We start from the raw sequence: 22,271 nt of genomic DNA, 5'->3' as shown, positions 1-22,271 counted from the left end.
GACCCGAATTGATGGACAGCTCGAGCGATAATCGTCCCAAATCCATCCCAAGTCTGGTAGTTGCATTGTGCTAATCACTTTGCGCAGTCCAATTCATTCGTCATGATCAGACGCTCGGGTCCCGTTTTTAGCGCAACTGAGGGCGGGATAACGTAAGGGTACATACAGTAAGAGGGTAAGAGCTCGCTAATGCAAGGGACAAAGGAAGCCCGCCCGCCAGCTACGTCATCTGCCGATAGAGCTCTCTTCTTGCTCTGGAGGGGGCCAAAGACAACATTACTTCCAGCCTCCAAAAGTTGTCGCGTGAGCATACAACGACACTTACTCATCCCATCAATCATTCAATTTCCTTCCCTGTCGAAGAAACTACAGCTCCAACATCACCAACATGGCCGAAATAGCTGCTGGGGCGCTCGCAGCCGAGCAGGTCCTGTCCACGGCTGCTCAAGCCACTGCTGCTTACACTGTAGCACAGCCGACGAATGGCCTGAAGGCCGCCTTCTTCCAGATTGCCACATCCGCTCCCGACGGCACGAGGTCAGTAGTCTAGACTTGCGACGTTTGATCGTAACGACGTTGCTAACTGAAACCAACAGAGCATCGCTTGTCCGGTCTCACCACTCTCTCACCGTCGTCGGCAACAGAGCCTACATCTTCGGTGGCCGCACCAGCAGCAACAACAAGCTCGCCGACAACGAGATTCACGTGGTGGCCTTGCCTACCTCTCAGGACCAGACCGCCAAGGGATCGGACTACCGCCTCATTCCCGCCCTGCCCCTCGTAGAGCACGAAGGCGTCCCCTCCGCCCGCAGCGACCACGCCGCCTGCGCCTCCCGCGGCCGCGTCGCCATCTTCGGCGGCGCCGACGAGGCCGGCGCCCTCGTCCAAGACGCCACCATCTGGCTCTTCGACGTCGAGAAGTCCGCCTGGCACGCCCTGCGCGCCGAGGCCTCGACGTCGCTGCCCCCGCCCGCGCGCAAAGAGGCCAGGCTGTTCGCGCAGGACAACGACTTCATCCTGTACGGCGGCAAGGACGAGGGCGGCGTCCCGCTCGAGGACGTCTGGCGCTTCAACTACGACTCCAAGACCTGGACCCCGCTGCCCGACGCGCCCGCCGTGACGTCCAACGCCGCCTTCGCGGACGGCACGCTCTACCTGATCGCCGGCAACGACGACCTCAGCAGCAGCCTGCACTTCCTCGACACCAACCACCACGCCGACGGGCCGCAGGTGAGCTGGGAGAGCATCATCTTCCCCACGAACCCGCTGGCCCCCGGCCCGCGGCCGCGCGAGAACGGCGGGCTGCTGCACGTGTCGACGGGCTACGGCCGCAACTACCTGCTCTACTTCTTCGGCGAGCGCAGCGCCAGCCCCTCTCCCCGGCCAGCGGCGAGACGTCGAAGCCAACGCAGTGGAGCGACATGTGGACGCTGCAGCTGCCCTCGAGCGACGTGGCGCACAAGTCGACCTCCCTCTCCGAGGCGGTGCAGCCGGCCAAGATCAAGGACGCGATCCGCGCGCTCTTTGGCGCCTCGGGCAAGCACACGTGGGCCGAGGTCCAGGTCAAGCCGCCCGGCGACGTGTCGGGCCACGCGGGCAAGCTGCACCCGGGGCCCCGGGGCTTCTTTGGGTATGACGTCATGGGGACGGGGAACAGCGTCGTGGTCTGGGGTGGCGTGGACGCGAAGGGGGAGACGGAGGGGGATGGGTGGATTATTCAGCTGGAGTAAAAGGAGTAAAAGTTATGGGAGGGCAATAAACGCATGCGAGTGGCTGTTGAGTGCCCTCTATGAAAGAGACTCGCCCAAAACACCATTTCGGTGTACGGTGTACGATAGACGATAGAGCCACGAAGTTCTCAACGATGATTTTCCAGCCATGCTTGCAATCATTGTTGTGTGAAATGGTGCTCACACAGAGTCCTTGACTTGAACGGTCTTGGGTCTATATGTCACTTATGAGATATGGCTCCGAACTCGGGCTGTTCCCCGAAGGAAACTTACTTACCCAAGGTATCGGTTTGGAGTTGCTTCACCTTACTCACGGGCGGCATTGGCCACGGACAGAGAAAAAAAGGGGGGGGCTCGAAAATACCGGCCAGCGGCTCTCTGACTCCTACCAACGACGCCAGAAAATGTTACATTTCTGACCCGGCCCATCGGCCAGCTTAGCTGTGCGTGTTCGTGGTGACGGGAACTAGACACCTAGTAAAGGGGTTTAGGTCAGAAAGCCGTCTGACTCGGGCGGCCGAAATGGCCGTCATAGCAGCTTGCCGCAGATGTTGTACACATGTATATATATATCGGCACCGGAGGCATATCTTCTGTTTCATTCCGATAGAGATACGATGGTCAAAGGATCAGCGTATCCAAGGAAAAGGCCAATCTGCATGTAACATACACAGGTAGATAAGGTTCACCTGATCTATGCTTTCTAGTGGCCTCTTATGAGTCATCATATTTCCGTGTGACGAGATATGTCTCTTCGACCAATCTGTTGGAGTAGTCGTACCATGCGACGGGACGGATCGGCAAGACAGTGGTTCTGCGTGCATAACCGAATCTGTTACCCGCTGTTGACCCTGAGATCCGGGACTTACATGTCACAATTTGCAATGTTACGTGAGCGAGCCCGACTCATGGCCGAACCCATCTCTCCTAGCAAGGGCGCAAACACGTCGCAAACATATTCTAGAGTTCCATGGGTGTACATGGGCAACACAAGGGATCGGGGGTTTTGTACCCGGCAAAGCCCCTCCGAACTTGATGACGGCCTTTGGATACGTACCCATAGCCCGGCAATGTTTCATGATAGTAATGAAGAAATATCACAGTATTGCAAGCGCATGGGGGTCTTTTACTGTAACTTTCATCGTCTATGGTCTATATCGTAGAATCGTTTGCGAGCGTAGAGAGGAGTCAAGGGCTTTTTTTTTCTTTTTAGCTTTTCGCTTTTAAGCGTTACTTGACTTGTCTTGTTGTTTTCTAGCGGCTTCGTCGTGCTCCTCGATGTCGGTAGCCTCCCAGGGGTAGCAGATCCAGATGTCGCCGACGGTTCGGGCAGCGACGTATCGCTCCTTGGTGGTGATGTGTGCGGGCAGGGTGCCCTTCTTGGGCTTGTCCTTGTTCTGTATGGGGAAGATGTAAGTCAAATGTTCAGGATAACAGCGATTTGAATGGACCGCCCTTCTTCTCTGGAAAAGGGACTTACATGTAAGACGAAGATGCCGAACTGGGTCTCCTCGTTCAGGCCGAGTCTCTGGCGCACCTGCTCGACGTCCTTCTCCAGCTCCTTGACGGCGTACTCGAGCGTCGTCCGGGTGTCGTCGACCTCGTCCACGATGAGGATGCGCTTGCCGACGAGGTTCTCCATGCCGCCGAGGCTGGTGAGGTCGAGCCACTGGGTGCGGGTGACCTTGTGGCCGATCTGCTCGATGGCGCCGGGGGTGGTGGTGCCGCTCTTGGGGTTGGTCTCGGGGAGCTGCTCGTAGAGGGACAGGCCGATGGCCTGGATGGGGATGTTGGGGCTGCCGGGCTGCTTCAGGAAGGAGCGCAGGATGCGGGCGGGGACGTAGCCGCCGCCGCCGATGGCGATCATGAGGTTCGGCTGGAAGTCCTGGAGGATCTGGACGGCCGCCTCCTGGCATAGCTTGTGGACCTGGGTAGAGACATGCCTGGTCAGTTATCAAGTTGCCGGTGTGTCCGAAGACGTTTGTACGACTCGAAAAAGGCGTGGGATGGCCGCAGACGACGCGCGCGACACGATGTAGGTATGTAGTTTCACCACCTCGCTGTGCGATTTGATGCGGGGCAGAGACGGGAGAGGGCACTCACATCATTGTAGGTTACGTAAACTTTCTCGACCATGTTGGCGGTATTATCTGCCGGGACGCAGATGCAGATATGCCAGTAGGCTCGGGTTTCGTCTATGCGGGAGAAAAGAGAGGCCAAGTTGTACGGTTTACGTCGAATGCGATTGTCCAGGCCAGGAGGGTTTTTGTTTTCTCTCGCAGAGGCGCTGACCCGATCAGGCAAATTCGCATTAATCACTAGGTTAACAGTGTTCGAGGAAATTTTAGTGGGGTCGAGCTGTGACTGAAGCGCCCTCATTTTTCGACGACCCCGCGGTAGACTGCTAGATTTTAGTGCCTGGCCTGGCTTCCCTCGCTTCACTTAAAAAGGCGAAAAGTCCTGCGTTGCTGCGGCCAGTAACCCCACACACCCTCAGACCCTCCCTCCCTGCCTGTCCCTCGTTCCTTCTTTTGCTGTCTTGGCTGTTTGGGGGCGATGGAGTTCGCCGCTTTCCATTAGACCTGGACCTTCTCATCACGCATGTTGATCATTTTGCCAAAGCGAAAAAGAACTCACTAATTGCCACGGGCTACTTGCGCATCGTAGAGCAAATAGAATGCGAGAAGGTTGTCAATTGGTAGTGGGCAATTTTAGTCATCTACTTGGACAAATTCATCTTCTGCAGAATGAGTCGCAGCTGACTTGCGACAAGAATCGCGGAGCTGGTGTTGCGCTGCCCTCGGGGCCCCAGCAATTAGCTGTGTCTGCTTCGAACGCGAGGGAGGGCCATCCCTTGCGTTACACGGGTAGCCCGAAGAGCTGGTGCAAAAATAGAAAAACTGCTCCAGGCAAATTGTTGATTGAACTGTCACAGGAAGGAGCAACGTTTCGAGGTAGTGAAGATCTTGGAAGGTGGGACTTGACCAAAAGTTGAGAAAGAACCAACCACTGTTCGTCCAAGCGCGGTCGGGCAAAAACACTACCCATAGGAAATACGAGCCACAGCCACCCCTTTTTTGACTTTGGGCAGCCCAGAAATAGGAGTAGCTCGTAAATCGTGTCAGGGTAGCACCTCAATACCACTCACCTGATTTCGACTAGTTAAAGCATGCACTGCGAAATCATCATGGGAATGGTCTTGAGGGAAACGGTATGTCTTGGCATTCTTTCCTGACCTTGGAAGACATTTTTGGTTCCCTCGCAAAGCTTGACGGCGCTGGATGGCCTGCAAGAGACGGAATGTATGTAACTCTCGCTCATTTCTCCCTCACAACATTCTTCACGGCCTTATCGACGCCCAGCCACAGCAAGTCGGGCCTGCTATAGTGCCCGCACAGGTCGAGGAAGGACTTGGCCATGATGATGGCGTCAAAGTCCAGGTCCGCATAGACGATGCCCTCCTCCCCGCCGGGGATGTCCGTCGTGAGCTTGCGGCCGTCGGGCCCGAACACGGCCGAGCAACCGCCGCCGGGCGTCGCCATGAGCATGCTGTTCTGCGTCTTCATCCGCTCGATCCCGGCCATGCCCAGCACGGTCGTGGTGTGCAGCACGAAGGACTGCGACTCGAGGGCGTAGGTCCTCGACAGGTTTTCCACGCCTGCTTGCATAAGTAAGTAAGTAAGGTAATTCAGTAAAACGGAACGAGCTTTCAACAATTTCGGAAGGTATGCACGGCAAAGGCATGTGGGTTAGGAAAGGACGTACCCTCGCGCGACATGGACCACAACTCCGGACCCTGATGCGGATCGACCGGCGGCCACGCCGAGACGTGAATCTGCTCCCGCTGCGTGTACATGTGGTACTTGAGCAGGGGCTGGCAGTGCTCCCAGCAGTTGAGCGCGCCGACGCGGCCGACGGCGGTCTCGGTCACGCCCGCGAGGCACTCGGCCGACGCGTCGCCGAAGACGGTGCGCTCCATGTGGGTGGCTTTCAGCTTGGACCGGGTCGTCCGGACCTCGCCGTCCTCGTCGATGACGGCCTGCGAGATGTACAGCGAGCCCTGCCGGTTCTCGCCGAAGCCCAGGACGACGACCATCTGGTGCGCAGCCGCGCTGGCGCGGATGCGGTCCATTTGGGCCGATTCGAGGGACAGGGAGTTGCGGGTGTAGGCTACTATCATCTCCGGGTCTACGGGGCGGTCCCTGAGTTCGAGAGGGCGGGTGGGTGTTGGTTATTGCATACTACCAAATCCCAACGGGCATTTCCGTCGTTTCAAAATAGGGCAGGATCATGAAAGAGCCGATGGACTCACCATATCCACGCTGGGTAACCGGGGATCCAGCACTCGGGAAACGAGATGAGGCGGGCGCCGTTCGAAGCCGCTTCGGCAACGAGGGCGCATGTCTTCTCCACGGTGGCGTCTAAGTCGAGCCATACAGGCTCGGCTTGTGTGACGGCAACGCGCAGCGGAGTCTTTTTGAAATCGGCCATCTTGTCGTTGATGCGGGGTTTTGTTCAAGTACTTTATCCGTGTTGCTGGGCACTGCGATTATAAATGTCAAGTCGTAGCTGAAGCCAGCCAGCCGTAACTGCCAGGCGGGCGACCAGGCTTCTTATAGGAAGCCGGGCTCGCGACTTGCTCCCGGCCGTTTTCGCATCTCTGTCTCCGTATTCAATACGCGGCACGGAAACTCTATCCCATGACTGGGGTCGCCCAGGGAGATGCGCCGGAGGTTGCCCCGGTTCCGGCTATAGCGAGTATGAGCGCTGGTAAATGACTGGAAGGCAAAACCAGACCATTTCAGAAAATATTCAGCGGCGGTGAACCGGCCCTTCAACGACTAAGTATGGGCTTTATATTATCCTTCGCTTTCTGGGCTGCCCAGTGAACCTTTATGCTATGTTTTCCTTATTGCGCGCAGGAACGCAGCAAAAATGCCTGCCCTGCCAGACGAGCCTCCGACCTACCCCGCATCGACTCCAAGGGATTCCACCATAACCTACATGCATCTCCCGCTCGATGTGGACGACCTGGCTCTACACGAAAGCAGCTCTTTGCGAGGTTTGCATATGCAACGGTCGTTTGTCATGCATTGGATGCAAGATCACCCGGTGCTGGTGTCGCGCCCAGTATGTCTGCAGGTTTCCCAATTGGGCTTCGGCTTCTTAGCAGTGATGTGATGGTCTGTGAAGGGAAATACGCCGGCAAGTGCTACTGACTCGCAACACCGCGTTAGCGGCTTGTAAATGGCACCATGGTCGCGACTCCATCGAGGCGGATTTGACACTGTGATGTATGGTAACAGTTTCAATGCTACATGGCAACGATAAATACCCATTGGCATATATGTTGCAGGGTACTATGCAGTTATTTCAGACATGACCGACAGTTTCTGTTCAAGATCGTCCCCTTTCGCATCATACTACGTAGCGTGTTGCTCCCGGTGAGTAGCCCTGATGCGCGCAAGAACACCGAAGGGAGCAATATCCACCCACTTTGCACGTCTTCAACAAACAACTAACTTATCAACTGGCGCGAGATGATAATTCCCTCGCTTTGAACACGAGTTTGAACTCCGGTGGGTTCAAAGTGAAACGGTCCTCGAGTCCGCTTTCGAAGGACTCAATGCGCTGTTCCGGGGCCAGGGCGAAGTCGTACCGATGCAGGATGAGCGCGACAGTCCGGCGAAGCTCAAGAAGAGCCAGCTGTTTGCCCGCGCACGACGAGCGCCCGACCGAGAAGGGCGCGTAGACGGACGCGTCGAGGACGAGGTCGGGCTCCGTTGTCCATCGCTCCGGGACGAACTCATCAGGGCGCGCGAAACAGCGGGAATCTTGAAGGGAACAATGCGGTCAACGCCATGCCCACCAATTGATACCTCTGTGACGGCCAGGAGAGGTACGTGACTTGCTACTTACCTCGGCACAGGATCCAAGAGGGCGCGACGACAGTAGTACTGCCATGGACCCAGCGGCTCCCGATCTGAGCTCCCTCGGGGGGTGTCATGCGCTGAAGCCTCGTAGGGACGACCGGCAGCAAGCGGAGCGACTCGTCGATGCAGGCCTGCAAGTATCTGAGCTTGGCCAGCGACGCGTTCTTCGTCAGCGCCTGATCGCCTTGGGCCGCGAGCCCGTCGATCTCGTCGCGTAGCTTCGCCACGACCTTTGGCGCCTTCACGAGATGGTAGAAGAGCCCGGTGAGCGTCATGGCGGTCGTGTCGCTTCCGGCGATCACGATGAGTCTGATTTCAGCCTGGAGGTTCAATTTGTCCAGCGGCTGCTTTAAGTGTCAGTAATGCGATGCCACACCGCCATAACACCGCATCCGAGTCGACTTTTCACGTACCGTAGGCCTTGGGTTGCGCCGATACTCCGAACTGATCCAGTGGAAGATGTCAGGCACCTTCGGCTCGTTCGACAGCCTGTTTCGAATCTGTTCGTTCGACCAGGCCTGCAGCTTCAACCAACCCCAATTCAGTACGGGCGTCGTCCGGAAGGTGGCTATGAACCACGGTTGGTAGATAAAAACGCCGCCGATCATGCGCTGGGCTTCATGGGCGACCCGCGACATGTAGTGTTCGACGTTATCCTCCAGCTGCCTGAAGCTTTTTCCAAAGGCCAACTCGCCCATCACGTCGAAGGTGTAGAAACTGAACCACCGTGTGATGTTAAACGTCGCCCCTTTACTTTCCTCGATTCGGCCCAATAGCTGGTCGGTGTATCGCCCGACTCTATCCTCGTAGTCATTCAGAGCTTTTGAGTATTGTCAGTAAAGGTAGTGCGTGTATATATATGTGAGTGTTCTATCATATCAGCGGTACAGCCTACCTTGGGTAGTGAACGCGTAATCCCACGGCTTTCTCTTCGGCCCGTGGTTCTTGCGCGATCGAACTTCCAATACAGTCTCCGAGGGGTATCCATGGCTATACAAGGGCCCCTTCTCGCAGGGCGAGCTGTTCGCGTAGATGTCGCGGAACGCCGCGGGCTCTGTGATGGAGAGCTCCATGGGACCGATCCGGACGAACTCGCCATACCGCTCGTGCAGCTTCTTGAGTTCGTGACAGGGCTGCATCTTCTTCAACGCGCGGCTTGTCATATACAGAGACGACAGTCGAGCCACAAAGGGGCCGGGGAAGGATCGGAGCCTGTGAAAAAAGGCTCGGTAGACCAGCATGCTGACGAGGATGCCGCCCAGCGAGGCGGCATCCAGTTGGCAAGCATAGATGAACGACTGCAGGATGGGTTCTGCCGGTCTCAGCCAGGTCAGGGCAACGCTGAGGGCAGCTAAAACTATGAATGGGGCCCTCATAAGCTTGGTTGCCCAAGTGTCCCATTCACCAATTCGGAAGAGGAATACATGAAGTATTACTCCCGTCGCGAAGGCGACTCCGAGTGCAATATCGACGTCCATCTTGTGACCGTTTTGAAAAAAGTGTTTATCGTCAAAAATGGTTCGTCTCCTGTCCCCGGTATGAAGCAAACCTACTTTTGAGGGGAAGAGGGGAGATTATAAATCCATAGGATACGAAACGTGCAGTTACCCAGCCACGAGTAACGAAAGTTGGGGTGTAAGCAGTGACGAGGTTATTGTTTTTTTATTCCCTTCGGGAAGTAATTGCGTCAGATCGACGAAATCACCTGCAGGACAAAGCCGAATACTGACAGCCACATTATACATATGTGCTTGCAGAGCGAAGCTTTGGACCAGTAAAGAGGCGAAAGGGGCAGTGGCCCAGACTGATAAGACTAGGCGCACGCATGTAATATACTTTTACCGAATCTGGAAAGAGATTTCTCAAGGTCTCTGTCGTATTGAGCTTGGTGCTTCTGGTACTTTGACTACATATAGGTAGTATTCGTATGCTATAAAAGCCCGGGTCATCAGGTAGCATATTATGGCCCTGTTATAACCTTCGATTGGCCCAGGTCTGCTCAGGCTGGTCACGTGTTACTGCTTTCTGCATTGCACGTATAGGTCGCAACTGCTTCTCCCACCATCTGTCTGCCTGCCCAGTCCGGTATGTACGCAGTGTGGCTACATCAAGACTCCTCTGCAGCAGTTCAAATGCTCCTTGGCGACAAAGCGAACCAAAGTAACACCAGTCAGGTGAGTCAGAAATGAGGTCCCTATCCGGTTCTCGAACAGCACCCAAGGATATTTCCATGGGGCTCACCCTCAACTACCTACCTCAAGAGACAAATAAGAGTGTTCGAAGGTGCATAGGCTCCAGTTTCTTATACAAACTTCATGTCGATAAGCGGGCCAGTGGTTAGGCAATCTACATATTTGGCCTCATCGGAGATAAGTTACTGAGAGCATTCGGCACGAAACGACAAGTCGACAAGAGGGCAGTTGGGGTTGCTTGTGTGTTTTATACTCATCGTTGCGCCGTGGAGTCTAGCCAGGACCTACCCCTTCTGGAACAAAGGGCCCGGAGAGGAAGTGACTTATGTCCTTTCCTCCGGGAACACTTTGTTGCCAGCCTGCAAGATTCCGATACGAATAAGATGTGCAGCGGGACCGAGAGTGGCCCCGAGAGACTGTTCTATGTCTGGGCAAAATTCGACTGGGATGATATACCGGTGCAACCAGAGCGGAGTGGAAACACACTTCGGCTTGTTACTCTCTGCGTCTTGCAAGGAGAGAGTGATTTCTCCGGGGCTCGACAACTGCGCTTTTTTGCAGGCACACAGGACAGTACGCGAGGACTCGCCACACAGCAGCCCGTTTGTATCATCACTGACACACAAATGGCTAGGTAAACTGTCGGGTGACTTTATTCTCGCCGCCAAGAGCACTTGGTGGAAGCAATTGCGGTGATGGTCTTGAGTAGTCCAGGTGTCACTGCCGAAGGTGTGAAAATGACGGAGACAAAACATATACCACATGTCTTAGAAAAGACACAGAATGGCGCTCAGCTGACCCTCTTTCCTGCACGACGTACACTGTCGCAAAGTTGCAGCTAGAGTGCTGGGCACATAGTACAGACCACGCGATTGGGGACATCCGGATGGGGGTTTACCAAGTACTCAAATCAGGCATGCAAAAGTTTACATATGCGCGTGGCCGGTAGCAAGACAGAGTGAACCACTGTTGAGATTGATGAGACGCAGTGGTTTGGTGGCAGCAATTGCTTCGCAAACGCAAGGCGAGCTTCCGTCCACGAGGCTTCAATGCGCCGGGCAGGGGCCTAGAATCGGCTTGGCGCGCAAGGGCGCGAGTCAGGCAGCATTGAACTCTATGCAAGCTGTTAATTAGAACACCAGCCAATTTCTCGTGAAGGGTATCATGCCATTGCATCTTGTGAAAACTCAATCTAAAAGCGAGGCCAGATCTCACTCCCGTTCCTCTCTTTGTTCTACTCTTTCAATTGCAGCCAGCGGGATACACTGAGGGACACTCACTCGAAAATCGAAGCCACCCATTCTTGGTCGAAGCATATTTACCACCCTCGGCTCTCTCACCACCACCAGCATCACCACCATGCCCCTCCTCTCCACCGCCGCAACAGGCCTCATGGCCGGCCTGCACGGCTACATCATGGTCCTGGAGATGTTCCTCTGGACGACGCCGCGGGGCCGGAAGGCGTTCAACCTCAAGCCCGACTTCGCCGAGAAGACCAAGACGCTGGCCGCGAACCAGGGCCTCTACAACGGCTTCCTGGCCGCCGGCTTCGTCTGGGCCCTCGCGCACCCGTCCGCCGAGGTCGCGCGCCAGATCCAGCTCTTCTTCCTCGGCTGTGTGGGCGTCGCGGGCGTCTACGGTGGTTTGACCGCCAGCAGGAAGATCCTCTTCGTCCAGGCCGTGCCCGCGGCGATTTCGGGCGCGGCTGTGCTTTTGGGGCTGTAGGCGCGACGACGGAGGTGTTGGGGACGAAGAAATTATTATGAATAGGTGGATGGCATTGCTCCGGAGAAAAGGAAAGAGGACTATCGCACACTTACAGACTATATTTGTATTGCGAATACTGGTCCCGAGAAATGACTCCAATTGCAAGACAGCGGCCAGGTTTGGCAGGAGGGCTTCCAAAAGTTGTATGCTTGTGATTCGAGTAAGCTTAGACGGTGGGCTTCGTACAGATTGGGAAATGGGAAATTAATACACCATTGCCGCCAATTCATACAAGCCTCAAACAGCTTCTTGTGGTGTCGAATGACTATAGGTAGGTGGTATTGCATCTACCTACCTGCCTATTATTGATGAAGAGCCATACTTCCCTTGACGCATGTAACTTCTAAAACCAGCTCGCCGTTCGTGAATGGCAAAGACCGGTCCATCACTGGGCGAAATCCAGCGCGAGAGCCGAGACAGTGGGTAAGGATGTTAGGAGATATAAGTTTCTATAAATCATCATTTCATCATCCAGCTAAGTAACCTATCCCGGCTAGCTCAATGGCAGAGCGTGGGACTTTTAATCCCAAGGCTGTGGGTTCGACCCCCACGTCGGGAGGAATAAGGGTTAAATTCCCTCCTCTTTTTGCTTTTCTAAGCTGATTCTTATTTGTCACCTTGCTCCAGGCCGTGACCTCAGCTGCTCTACTATGCCTATTATGTCTCAAGATGTTTGATTGGCAAGCATTTGTGTTTGTATTTTTGGTTTGTTGTTGTATTATGGTAGGTGATAGTGTGGTGACCGAGCAATACTGCGCACCTGCGAATGTACCTGTGGCAAGAAAAGTCCGGTGCCTACTTGAATATGTCCAAGGGAAATGCGTCCGCAATAGCCTGATAGCCGGCTGGGTTCAGATGTAAGTGGTCACCGCTGTCGTATTGGGTTGCCAAATTGCCCGGATTGCCACTATTCGCAACGGCCTTGGCAAAGTCCACCGTCGCATTGAAGCTGCTGTCGCCCCCTGCCAGAATCCACTTGTTCACGCGCTGCCTCGTCGCCTCCCGCGCCGGGTTGCTGTAGCTCTGCCCGTTCCCGCCGAACGGCGTGATGGTCGCCGCGAAGACGCCGCGGAGGCCGGCCGCGTGGGCGTCGGCCGCGACCTGCTTGAAGGCCGCGATGAGCTGGTCGCCGACGCGCTGCTGCGTGCCCGCGTCCGGCGAGGCGCTGCCGATGTCGTTGACGCCCTCGAAGAGCAGGCCGTACCGGACGCCCGCGGCCGCGAGCAGGTCGCGCCTGTACCGCTGCAGCAGCGGCGGGCCGAGGCCGCCGGCGAGGACGGCGTTGCCGCCGGCGGCTTGGTTGTTCACGCCGATGGTCGTCAGGTTGGACGCTTGCATCCTCGCGAGCAGCAGGTCCGGCCACCTGAGCGGGCAAGTAAGATAGATCAGCATTACCAGTCTTTCTAACCTTTACATGGAACAAGATTGTGTAAGAAGGAGTTACCGGTTGTTGGCGTCATCTGTGCTTCCTCGCCCGTCGGTTATGCTGTCGCCCAAGATGACCAAAGCCGAGGTCGCTGTCGGCACCCAAGCATCGACCGCTGATACGAAGTACCAATGTTTCGTGTTCGCACCCGTTACCGTTGACGCATTCACATGATTGCCTTGCTGCATCCACGACGTGGTCCGGCTGCCCGGGTGGCCAGTGATGCTGCTGCCAGATTGCCCGGCCTGTGTATATAAGCTCAAAGTGACCATGGATTGAGCAGCCGCCTTGATATCCACGGGATCGCTATATACTACCTGGCCCCTGGGTATGGACACGGATTCGGAGCCATTGAATGTGAGGCCAAGCAGTGTCGACGTTTCGATGCCGTTCACCCCGGCCTTGTTACCAGCCGATAGAGCGACGGAAGCCGCAGTTACAGGGAGAGCACTGCCGCCGAACGTGTTTGAGATTTGGAAGCGAAATCTCTCTGCCCCGATGGATAGGTGGAGGGTCTGGCGGAGAGTAGCATCTTTGAATATGGCACCGCCACCTCGCTGCGTCTTCGGGTCAGGCACCTTGACTCAGAAGTTCGGACTTGGTCAAGTACATACGAAGGATGCCGGCGGAAGATTGTTCTGCTCTACCAACTGCGGCATCGAGGTCCAGGATGCGACCCAATGGGCATCGTCATCTTGCCTGGCTTGCAGATAGTTGGGGTCGAGAGCGAGTGTAGCCACCAGTGATGGTAAAGCGAACAAGACAACGACGCAGACGCCAAGGCTTCTCGGTATGAAAAGTATAGAATGAAGCATCTTGAGGCTGACTAAAGCAGAGCCCTTGAGAAATGCCAAGGCAACGACGAGGAAGCCATTGGGAAGTTAAACGGACACAGGCCCTAGAAATACGAAGAGGTTGCTACTGAAGACGGACGGAGGTCCTCCGCGACCAATATTGCTAGACGACTTCAGCCGACTCTACGGGTATCCAATTTGTATATCGCTTACTTGAGGATCGCCAAGCGATCCCCACATGAAATATGGCAGTTGGCATGAACAGCAAGCCAGACGAGGGGAGCCCGGCAGAATGGGTCTGGGGAAACGGAGTATTCTAATGCCCGTTAAGGTAGGTGAAGTCGAGATAAGTTGCCGAGGACCTATACCGAGCCTAAGCGAAAGCGACGATGGTCCCGGTACGGGATTCGCCAATGGCGAGCTCAGCAAAAGCTCAGCAAGGATAAAGGCATTGCCGGGTGGGCTCGTGGTCCCCTGATACTTGGCAGGTCCAGCTGCGGGAAGATGCATAAGACCCGAGTGCTTCCCAGATTTCGGGGACTATCGCGTTCTCATTGATTTCCGTGGCATTTGTTTTCGTCTCATTCCGTCCATGTCAACTTCGTTCGTCTGGTATATTTCTAAGCGGCGTTCTGGTTGTACTACGTACACAGGCGGTAGAGCCCAGTAGAACGGATGCCAAGGCACTTGATTGATCGTTTTTGTTCCCTCTCCGAGCTCGGACTAGCTGACTGTTGCAGCTGCAGAACTTTTGTTTATTTGGCTACCAAGTAGGCAGGGTCAGCATCAAAGGCCCCTGTGGAGAGTCACAGTATAAAATCGTACTCTACTATGGATTCGAACGAGGGGGTAGTTGGGGAAATTGAACTGCGGTGCCTGTGAAAATATGACTTCGCAGACTTTTGCTTTACTCCAGACCCGGAGACATAACTCATACCGAACTTGCCATTGATGGCAGGTAAGATGACGGAGCTTGAGATCACCACCACGCGATTCCCCACTTATGACGGTTGGACGGGTTTTGCGACTGCCCCTCACTCACTAACCTACAAAAATGTTGGTGGGATGTAAGTGGGATATGCAACACGGCCAGGAACCCGTCGTCGGCTCCAACTGAAGATGCCAACTACCATGGGGTTTGGGAACACTCTAGAGGACTTGCTGGACATCCATGGGCCTGGTTAGGTAGGCAATGGATCTTTACAATTACCAGTAGTGCCATTGGGTACGGATCGTGTGCATTCTAGGCCTTCTAATTCGAGGTTGAGCACCCGAGCTCCAATTGGAATCCAGACTCTGGACTCCTGCGGTTTCGACCCCACCACACTTCGTGTAGGGCGCAAGGAATAAAAGTATTTCTCGGCTACTACTTACATGCCGCACTATATCGACTCACCTCTCGCCCTCCTTCTGAGTCACCTCCACTGCGTACTCGGTTGTCTTGTGTACCGTATCCTACTGTAAGCAATTCCCGCCTGCGACTCCTTAGTATTTGCAAACCTTCCCCAACCACAACTCACACAGCTACAGAGATTCTGGCCCGACCTGCGTCTGCCCATCCGAACCCGAGCCCGACACTCTCCACCAACGCATTCGCTCCCCAGTGCTTCACTGCCCAAGTAATCGAATACCACAAACCAACCCGGTTGTCAGAATAGTCCATATCGACCATGCCTAGCGCAGAGATGTCACCAGTCATTGTTGACGACACTCGAGGTACGTACGGGATTCTCCAGTTGTACACAGTCGTCTTCTGGCATGTTGTCGCATCACTCTGCGCCACCCGACGTATACAGGAATGATACTGGGTTTCGAGAGTTCAGAACTATTTAAAGCGGCAATGCCCCAAGAGAAGACAGCTTTGCCTGCGTCTTCTTCCATGATCGCCATGCTAATTGCTGCCGATTCTCTAGTCCTGGGTCAGGATCCTCTGATCCAGCCCGCTCTCCTCATGGAAGAGATCCCCATGACAGATGCTGCCCTTCAGACAGTTGTCAAGGGCCGCCGCGACGCGGCCGCCATCGTCATGGGCCGTAGCGACAGACTCTTGGTCGTCGTCGGTCCTTGCTCCATCCACGACCCCGCCACGGCCCACGAGTACGCCGCCCGCCTCAAGGCCCTGTCCGAAAAGCTGTCGAACGATCTGTGCATCATCATGCGCGCCTACCTCGAGAAGCCCCGCACAACTGTCGGCTGGAAGGGTCTGATCAACGACCCCGATCTGGACCAGAGCTTCAAGATCAACAAGGGCCTGCGCGTTTCGCGCCAGATGTTCCGCGACCTGACGGCGAACGGCATGCCCATTGCGAGCGAGATGCTCGACACCATCTCTCCCCAGTTCCTGGCCGACCTGGTCTCGGTGGGCGCCATTGGCGCCCGAACGACCGAGTCGCAGCTTCACCGCGAGCTGGCCTCCGGTCTGTCCTTCCCCGTCGGTTTCAAGAACGGCACCGACGGTAACCTCGGCGTGGCAATCGACGCTATTGGCGCGGCTGCCTCCAAGCACCACTTCATGGGTGTCACCAAGCAGGGACTGGCTGCTATTACACGCACCAAGGGCAATGAGCATGGATTCGTGATCCTTCGCGGAGGAAGCAAGGGTACCAACTTTGACAAGGACAATGTCCAGGCTGCCAAGGAGACCCTCATCAAGAAGGGCCAAAAGCAGGCTATCATGATCGACTGCTCGCATGGTAAGTTGAAACACCACACCCCGCCGATAATCGCAAAATACTGACTTATAGTAGGTAACTCCAACAAGGACCACCGCAACCAGCCCAAGGTTGCCAAGGTGATTGGCGACCAGCTCCGGGAGGGAGAGAAGGCCATCATTGGTGTGATGATCGAGTCCAACATCAGCGAGGGCACTCAAAAGGTACCGGCGGAAGGCCCCTCAGCACTCAAGAAGGGTGTCAGTATCACCGATGCTTGCATCGACTGGGACTCGACCGTGGCTGTGCTGGAGGATCTGGCCGAGGCTGTTCGCACTCGCAGAGAGAAGAATGGTCTGTCGGAAAGCACCGGCGAGACGGCCAAGGCCACTCCTCTGGAGGAGGACTAAGCGCGCTTGGAATAATGCAGACGATTTGAAGACGTTGTAGACCATGAATAAATGAAAACCGGCGAAGGCGCGTTGCATGAGAGCGTTGGGGCATTTAGAAGCAAAAAATGGAGCAGAAACCGGATCATGCACATCTTGATTTATACCAGGGGATAGAGAAACGGCGTTTTGGTCTGTTTTGGGACATATTCAACATGCGCTGTTCTCCGTTCTTGGGACCATGAACTTACCCTGTTGCGATGCCACGCATATGAATAGAGCCCCTTTTTCTTCGGCCATGAACTGTATGCATATGACCGACCAGCTTGACATTTCAAGCGGCTACAAATTGGTATTGCCCCGTTATTGATATATAAACACCCAAAACGCCTTGAAACTCCGTCTCCGCCTTGTGAAGGACATCAGACTACCCAGGCCGCGATCACGATCATCCTCATCATCGCACTTCGACCGGGACATAATTGCCCCTATCATGCCTCGCCCCGGGGACTCCTATACCTATGCCACCGGCGGCGCCGGCCGTCTTCTTGACCTCGCGCATCTCGGTGAAGCGCTTGACGCCCGCCCAGCCCAGCAGGCCCAGCGTGCCGAAGATGAAGCCCCAGACGATGATCTGGTCCTTGCGGCTGTCGCGCTGGAAGCACATGGTGACGACGTCCTTCTCCTCGGCCTTCTTGCAGAAGGGGAAGCCGTAGTCGAGGCAGAACTTGCGGGTGCACTGCGCGCAGGAGGCCGAGGCGGCGCGGGCGGACAGGTGGTGCGACGCATCGGGGTCAGAGGGGTCGGAGTAGTGGTAGGGGGGTCGTCGGTGGTGAAGGGGTTGAGGGAGCGCAGGAACTTGTTGTTGCCGGGCTGGGGCGGGGGTTTGGCGTGCGAGGGCGTGTTGTCGGAGGCGTCTTTGGGGCCCAGGGGCACGATCGTGCTGTTCTTGAAGCAGGTGCATTTGCAGAACGTCGGGGCGGCTGTGGTGTAGGGGCGCATCAGGGTGTTGTTAGTTTATGGTTCAAGTTGTTGGTCAGTGATGGATGGACGTAGATGTTCTTACACTTTGCGACGGCTTGGGAGAATAGAACTCCCAAGAGGAGAAATAGTATCCGGAGATGCTTCATCTTATGCGCATTTACAATTCGATGTCGGTAGGAGGACGAAACATGGACATTTGCCAATTGTGATCCCTTGTCGTCGCTGGTCTTGGATCCTACCTCTCTAGAGCCTAGGCCGCTGGAGTGCTTAGCCACAGGCCAGATTGTGGCTCAAGCTCTGGTTTCGAGCCAATGGTCGGAGGGTCGGGTCCCTGGCCCAAAAAAGTTGCTTGATCTACTACTAATTGAATTCGGGGCGGGCTCGTCGAAGATCCTCCAAAGACGACACATTGAATCGCGGTTCGAAATCCCGACTTTTTGAGCGCAATCGAACCAAAATGCGTCGGATATCAAGATTAGGAAAGCCCTCGGGCGCCCGATTGGCCCCAACCGCCCGACCGCTGGCGCCCCTCTGCACCCCGCGCGCTGCTGCCACGAGGCCATCTCCCACCCCGGCCGCCGTCACGATCAACACATTACGATTCTACTCGTCCCGGCAGCCCGAGCCGCTCCCGGCGTCCCTCACGAGCGGCGGAAAGTCGGCGGCGGCCGCTCCCGAGAGCGTCGAAGAGCTAGCAGCGGAGGAGCTCGAGGTTCAGCAGTTCGACCACCAGTCACAGCAGCGAGTCTTCGTACCTCCCCCGCGGCCCTCAGTGGCGGAGCGGGCCGATACCATCACCGACACCCTGTACACGCCCGCGACCACGGCCGAGGGGCTCGAGTCGATAGGCGGCCTGGGGAGCTGGTGGGACGACCCGGCGCATTGGCCCGAGACGAGCGACTTTGTGGGGTTCAAGCCCAAGCACAAGGTGCAAGAGCCGGCGCTCCTGGAGGCGGCGGTGCGCCGGGCGCTCACGGAAACGCTCGTGATGAAGCAGCTGGGCCAGGAGGAGCAGCTGACTGGGATCTGGGGACTGCAAGGGAAGGCGCAGCATGACGCTGTGCTGGCCTTGGATATCAGGGTCGACAGCGACGGCACTGCTACGGTTACGGGTGATTTGCACGCTGTGGCCGATGGATTGGTGGTAAAGGACGGAGAGCCCAACGTGGATTCTGCAGATGTGTTGCCTTCGGCCGCCGAGGCGCTTGCCTGGAAGCAGCAGGCCGACCAGAGCTGGAAGGGCACTTCGTTGCAAGACGCTCGGTTGAAGTTTGCTGTACGTTGCACCCATCTGAGACTACTTGATATATGCTCACTAAATCATCACAGGTCATCAAGCGCGTTATGCAACTCACAGGCCAGGTCGTTCCCGATCAGAAACTCGCCGACATTGCTACGGCACGCGGCCTCTTGGCCACGCTCTCAAAGCCGCCGAAGCCCAAGACTTTCTCGCAAGAAATTGAGACCAAGAAGCAAGACCTCGTTGCTCTGCCCAACGTGGCCTTCTCCCCTAAGCGGGTCACCCGGGGACACAAGGATCAGGCGCTGGGACGTTACAAGCTCATCGAAGCCGAATTCAGGAAGCGAGATCTCCAGGACGGCCCACTGTCTGTTCCCAAGAGCCGAGAAAAGAAGCACTGGAATGGTGAAGCTTAAGCCGTTGCCCAAATAAAAGGGGTTTATTACTTGTATGTATTCATGTAGAAGAGGCCGATCAAAGCCCATTGCCTCTGTGGAAAAATAAGCCAAGTAGAAGGGGGATGATGTGATGTACCATAGGGAAAAAGTCTCCGGATGAACATCATCATGGAGATGCTGTAAAATACATACAAATTAGCAAAACATAAACATGCCGAATGGTGCCAAAGTGATCTTATGTGTTCTTGGCGCGATTTGATCGTATGAGGGCGCGTGTATCTTGGGCCGAAACCTACGTCAACTTGCAGTGCGAACGGCCGATTTTTAAGGGAGAAATTGACGCAGCGCCGAGGTTAGGGTCAAACAGACACATCTACCAACCACCAAGGTATATCGGTCACGAATACTACAAATATTTATCACCGACAAACCGACAAACACAATGCAGTACCTCACGTGCGAGGCCAACGACGGCTGCACCCCTGGCCTTCCAGTCCTCGCTGCCCCTGCCGGCGGCCAATGGCCCCACCTCGCCGGAGGCAGACCCCCGCTACTGCAAAATCCTGCTGCTGCTGCACGGCTTCAGCGGCAGCTCGGCCTACTTCTCGCGCAACTTCGCAGGTCTCTCGCGCGACCTCTGGGTCGTCGCCCCGGACCTGCGCGGGCACGGGGCCTCGGGGAAGACCACGGGCGGCTACCACGTCGCGCGCCTCGCGGCCGATGTCCGCGACCTGGTCGCGCATCTCCATCGGGCGATCAGTGCGACCACCAACCCCTCGGAAAGAGGGGAGAGCCCCTCATCGTGCCGGTGGGCTGCTCGATCGGTGCGGCGGTGCTGTGGACGTATGTCGAGCTTTTCGGGCAGCACGGCTTCGGCGGGCTCGTGTTCGTCGACCAGGCGCCGCTGCAGGACCGCGTGCCGGGGTTCGTCGGTGCTGCCAGTGAATGGGGACCCGACAGGGCGCATCTAGGGTGCTACGACGAGGCGAGCATGCTGGCGGCGCAGCGGGCGTGGATCGAGACGCCGGACGCGGCGCACCGGGGGCTCGTGGAGGGGTGCCTGGGGTACCGCGTGCAGCCGCTGGACGGGGAAGAGCAAAGTGCAGAGTATGCGCAGAAGAAGGCGGCGGACGAGGCGTTCTTTGTGGGCGAGAGCCGGCGGTGCGACGGCGTCTGGCTCGCGCGGCTGCTCGCGGACCATACGCGGTACGACCACCGCGAGGCCGTCGAGGCGATCCGCGTGCCGGCGCTCGTGCTGGCGGGAAGGCGGACGGGGTGTTTTCCGCTCGCGGGGATGGAGGAGACGGTGAGGCGGGTGCGGAGGGGGAATGGGGGCCGGGAGGAGGCCGCGGGGTGGGTGGTTTTCGAGAGCGGGCATTGGATGTTTTGGGAGGAGAGCGAGAGGTTCAATGAGGTTGTTGGGGGGTTTGCTCGGAAGTGCATGGCGTGAGGGAGGGATTGCGGACTCTGATGAAGGGGAGCTGAGGATGGAATACCATGGTCGAGACGACTCCTTATGGCGATGGTGTCTGACAGCTACGCGAAATCGGATGAAACAGTCTTGTTTGGCAGTCATGGTAGCAGGTCAACCTTCCACGGCCATCGTCATGTTTTGCCAGAGTTTATCTGCTGGGCGGTATCAAGTGATGCATTCAACCTGTGGTACCTTCCATCGCTAAGGTACAGATTATTTGTTCATCAAGTCATCTCTCCTACTCATCCCCGGCCCATGGCGCGGCTTCCGTCAATGTTCTCGGCCGCCGTCTTGGTGCGCGGCTGGTCCTGGTCGCCGTAGTGCGCGGCATCTCCTCCGAGCGAGTCGATGACCTTGCGGCTGTTGTCCTTGGACTTCTCACTGGTGTCTGTGTGTGTGCATCTTGTTAGAAGAGGCAGTATAAACGTTGGCAGGTGTTAGTGTAGCACATACTGGGGTTGGCGAGGTTCGCCTTGTGGCCCTGGACGCTGTGGGAGATTTCTTCCTTTCCCTGCGTGAGCTCCTCCATGTCGCGCGAGACGGTAGACTTGGCGCCGGCGGAATCCATGGTGTTGATGATGTTGTGTTGGTGACTGTGTGGGTGGAGAAGTGGATGTGGTGTTTTGGCTTGTTTGTTCAACTGCGTCAGAAGATGAAGATGTCGAGAATGGAGTATTTCTGTTTGAGGGAATGTAGAGAACGCTTGCTCTTCTTATGTTCGCAGTTTCCAATATGCTCCGACCAACCTATAGAATGACGTCGCTGTTACCTTCTTCATCATCATCTTTGGCATTTGCTTGCTTTGCTTGTCCTGTGCGACCACATTACCACATTCTGCATGGACTCTGCAGACTGGGATCTATGGGATCTCGATCGCCAGTTGTTTGCATACAACCTGCCAACCGTCAGATCTGTTTACCACGAGCCACAAATAGGTCGCGTTTGGTCGTCGCGTGCAACGGTTAGATTGGGGGAATCTTTGATTAGTGCTGGGTGTGTGACGAACCCCGGATTGCGGATACGTCATTCGTAAGGCTTGGCTGACCGGTTGGCGATTTCCCACATCGCGGCATCCAGGGGTCTGGTGCAGATCCCGGATCCCACCTTAGTAATCATAACAACCCATACCCTGACCGAGTAGTATGACTTTGATGTGCAGTCCTGGCAATATTTCTGGTCCGTTGCCAGGCTTCTTTCTCACGTTTCCTTATGTGACTGGACTGGATCATGGATATGAGATGGCCAGACCGGTTTCGGGTTCTCACATGTTGCCAATAATCATTTGGGGTACCT

The 22,271-nt window shown here is 56.1% G+C and overlaps 11 protein-coding genes across 11 annotated transcripts; 5 read left to right on the top strand and 6 right to left on the bottom strand.

Annotated features, from left to right (window-relative positions):
* Positions 1-388: 388 nt before the first annotated feature.
* Positions 389-1,730, top strand: PG986_011718 (uncharacterized protein; the record flags this gene model as incomplete). The annotated part of the gene is made up of 3 exons (XM_066847940.1): positions 389-537; positions 597-1,365; positions 1,413-1,730. 3 exons carry the CDS (start codon positions 389-391, stop codon positions 1,728-1,730), a joined length of 1,236 nt encoding a protein of 411 aa, XP_066694636.1.
* Positions 1,731-2,953: 1,223 nt separating this feature from the next.
* On the bottom strand, positions 2,954-3,866 carry PG986_011717 (hypoxanthine guanine phosphoribosyltransferase; the record flags this gene model as incomplete). The annotated part of the gene is made up of 3 exons (XM_066847939.1): positions 2,954-3,127; positions 3,211-3,657; positions 3,834-3,866. The coding sequence occupies 3 exons, from the start codon at positions 3,864-3,866 to the stop codon at positions 2,954-2,956; spliced, it is 654 nt and encodes a 217-aa protein (XP_066694635.1).
* A 1,181-nt stretch (positions 3,867-5,047) lies between these two features.
* PG986_011716 (carbon-nitrogen hydrolase) lies at positions 5,048-6,221 on the bottom strand (the record flags this gene model as incomplete). Its single annotated transcript, XM_066847938.1, has 3 exons — positions 5,048-5,388; positions 5,496-5,932; positions 6,043-6,221. The coding sequence occupies 3 exons, from the start codon at positions 6,219-6,221 to the stop codon at positions 5,048-5,050; spliced, it is 957 nt and encodes a 318-aa protein (XP_066694634.1).
* A 1,035-nt stretch (positions 6,222-7,256) lies between these two features.
* On the bottom strand, positions 7,257-9,141 carry PG986_011715 (cytochrome P450 monooxygenase FCK2; the record flags this gene model as incomplete). The annotated part of the gene is made up of 4 exons (XM_066847937.1): positions 7,257-7,564; positions 7,650-8,007; positions 8,077-8,483; positions 8,559-9,141. 4 exons carry the CDS (start codon positions 9,139-9,141, stop codon positions 7,257-7,259), a joined length of 1,656 nt encoding a protein of 551 aa, XP_066694633.1.
* A 2,073-nt stretch (positions 9,142-11,214) lies between these two features.
* Positions 11,215-11,580, top strand: PG986_011714 (uncharacterized protein; the record flags this gene model as incomplete). Its single annotated transcript, XM_066847936.1, has 1 exon — positions 11,215-11,580. One exon carries the CDS (start codon positions 11,215-11,217, stop codon positions 11,578-11,580), a length of 366 nt encoding a protein of 121 aa, XP_066694632.1.
* Positions 11,581-12,417: 837 nt separating this feature from the next.
* Positions 12,418-13,863, bottom strand: PG986_011713 (uncharacterized protein; the record flags this gene model as incomplete). Its single annotated transcript, XM_066847935.1, has 3 exons — positions 12,418-12,985; positions 13,067-13,605; positions 13,663-13,863. The coding sequence occupies 3 exons, from the start codon at positions 13,861-13,863 to the stop codon at positions 12,418-12,420; spliced, it is 1,308 nt and encodes a 435-aa protein (XP_066694631.1).
* A 1,649-nt stretch (positions 13,864-15,512) lies between these two features.
* On the top strand, positions 15,513-16,903 carry PG986_011712 (3-deoxy-7-phosphoheptulonate synthase; the record flags this gene model as incomplete). The annotated part of the gene is made up of 3 exons (XM_066847934.1): positions 15,513-15,558; positions 15,756-16,535; positions 16,590-16,903. The coding sequence occupies 3 exons, from the start codon at positions 15,513-15,515 to the stop codon at positions 16,901-16,903; spliced, it is 1,140 nt and encodes a 379-aa protein (XP_066694630.1).
* Positions 16,904-17,339: 436 nt separating this feature from the next.
* On the bottom strand, positions 17,340-18,012 carry PG986_011711 (uncharacterized protein; the record flags this gene model as incomplete). Its single annotated transcript, XM_066847933.1, has 2 exons — positions 17,340-17,755; positions 17,949-18,012. The coding sequence occupies 2 exons, from the start codon at positions 18,010-18,012 to the stop codon at positions 17,340-17,342; spliced, it is 480 nt and encodes a 159-aa protein (XP_066694629.1).
* Positions 18,013-18,323: 311 nt separating this feature from the next.
* PG986_011710 (uncharacterized protein) lies at positions 18,324-19,522 on the top strand (the record flags this gene model as incomplete). Its single annotated transcript, XM_066847932.1, has 2 exons — positions 18,324-19,142; positions 19,196-19,522. 2 exons carry the CDS (start codon positions 18,324-18,326, stop codon positions 19,520-19,522), a joined length of 1,146 nt encoding a protein of 381 aa, XP_066694628.1.
* Positions 19,523-19,946: 424 nt separating this feature from the next.
* On the top strand, positions 19,947-20,954 carry PG986_011709 (uncharacterized protein; the record flags this gene model as incomplete). The annotated part of the gene is made up of 1 exon (XM_066847931.1): positions 19,947-20,954. The coding sequence occupies one exon, from the start codon at positions 19,947-19,949 to the stop codon at positions 20,952-20,954; it is 1,008 nt and encodes a 335-aa protein (XP_066694627.1).
* A 266-nt stretch (positions 20,955-21,220) lies between these two features.
* Positions 21,221-21,546, bottom strand: PG986_011708 (Conidiation protein 6-domain-containing protein; the record flags this gene model as incomplete). Its single annotated transcript, XM_066847930.1, has 2 exons — positions 21,221-21,366; positions 21,432-21,546. 2 exons carry the CDS (start codon positions 21,544-21,546, stop codon positions 21,221-21,223), a joined length of 261 nt encoding a protein of 86 aa, XP_066694626.1.
* Positions 21,547-22,271: the final 725 nt, after the last annotated feature.

This window comes from Apiospora aurea, assembly GCF_038362705.1.
Source record: "Apiospora aurea strain CBS 24483 chromosome Unknown utg000008l_segment0_segment0, whole genome shotgun sequence".
Taxonomy (NCBI): domain Eukaryota; kingdom Fungi; phylum Ascomycota; class Sordariomycetes; order Amphisphaeriales; family Apiosporaceae; genus Apiospora; species Apiospora aurea.
Note: the sequence above shows the minus strand (reverse complement) of the source record. Positions and strands in the feature narration are given on the sequence as shown.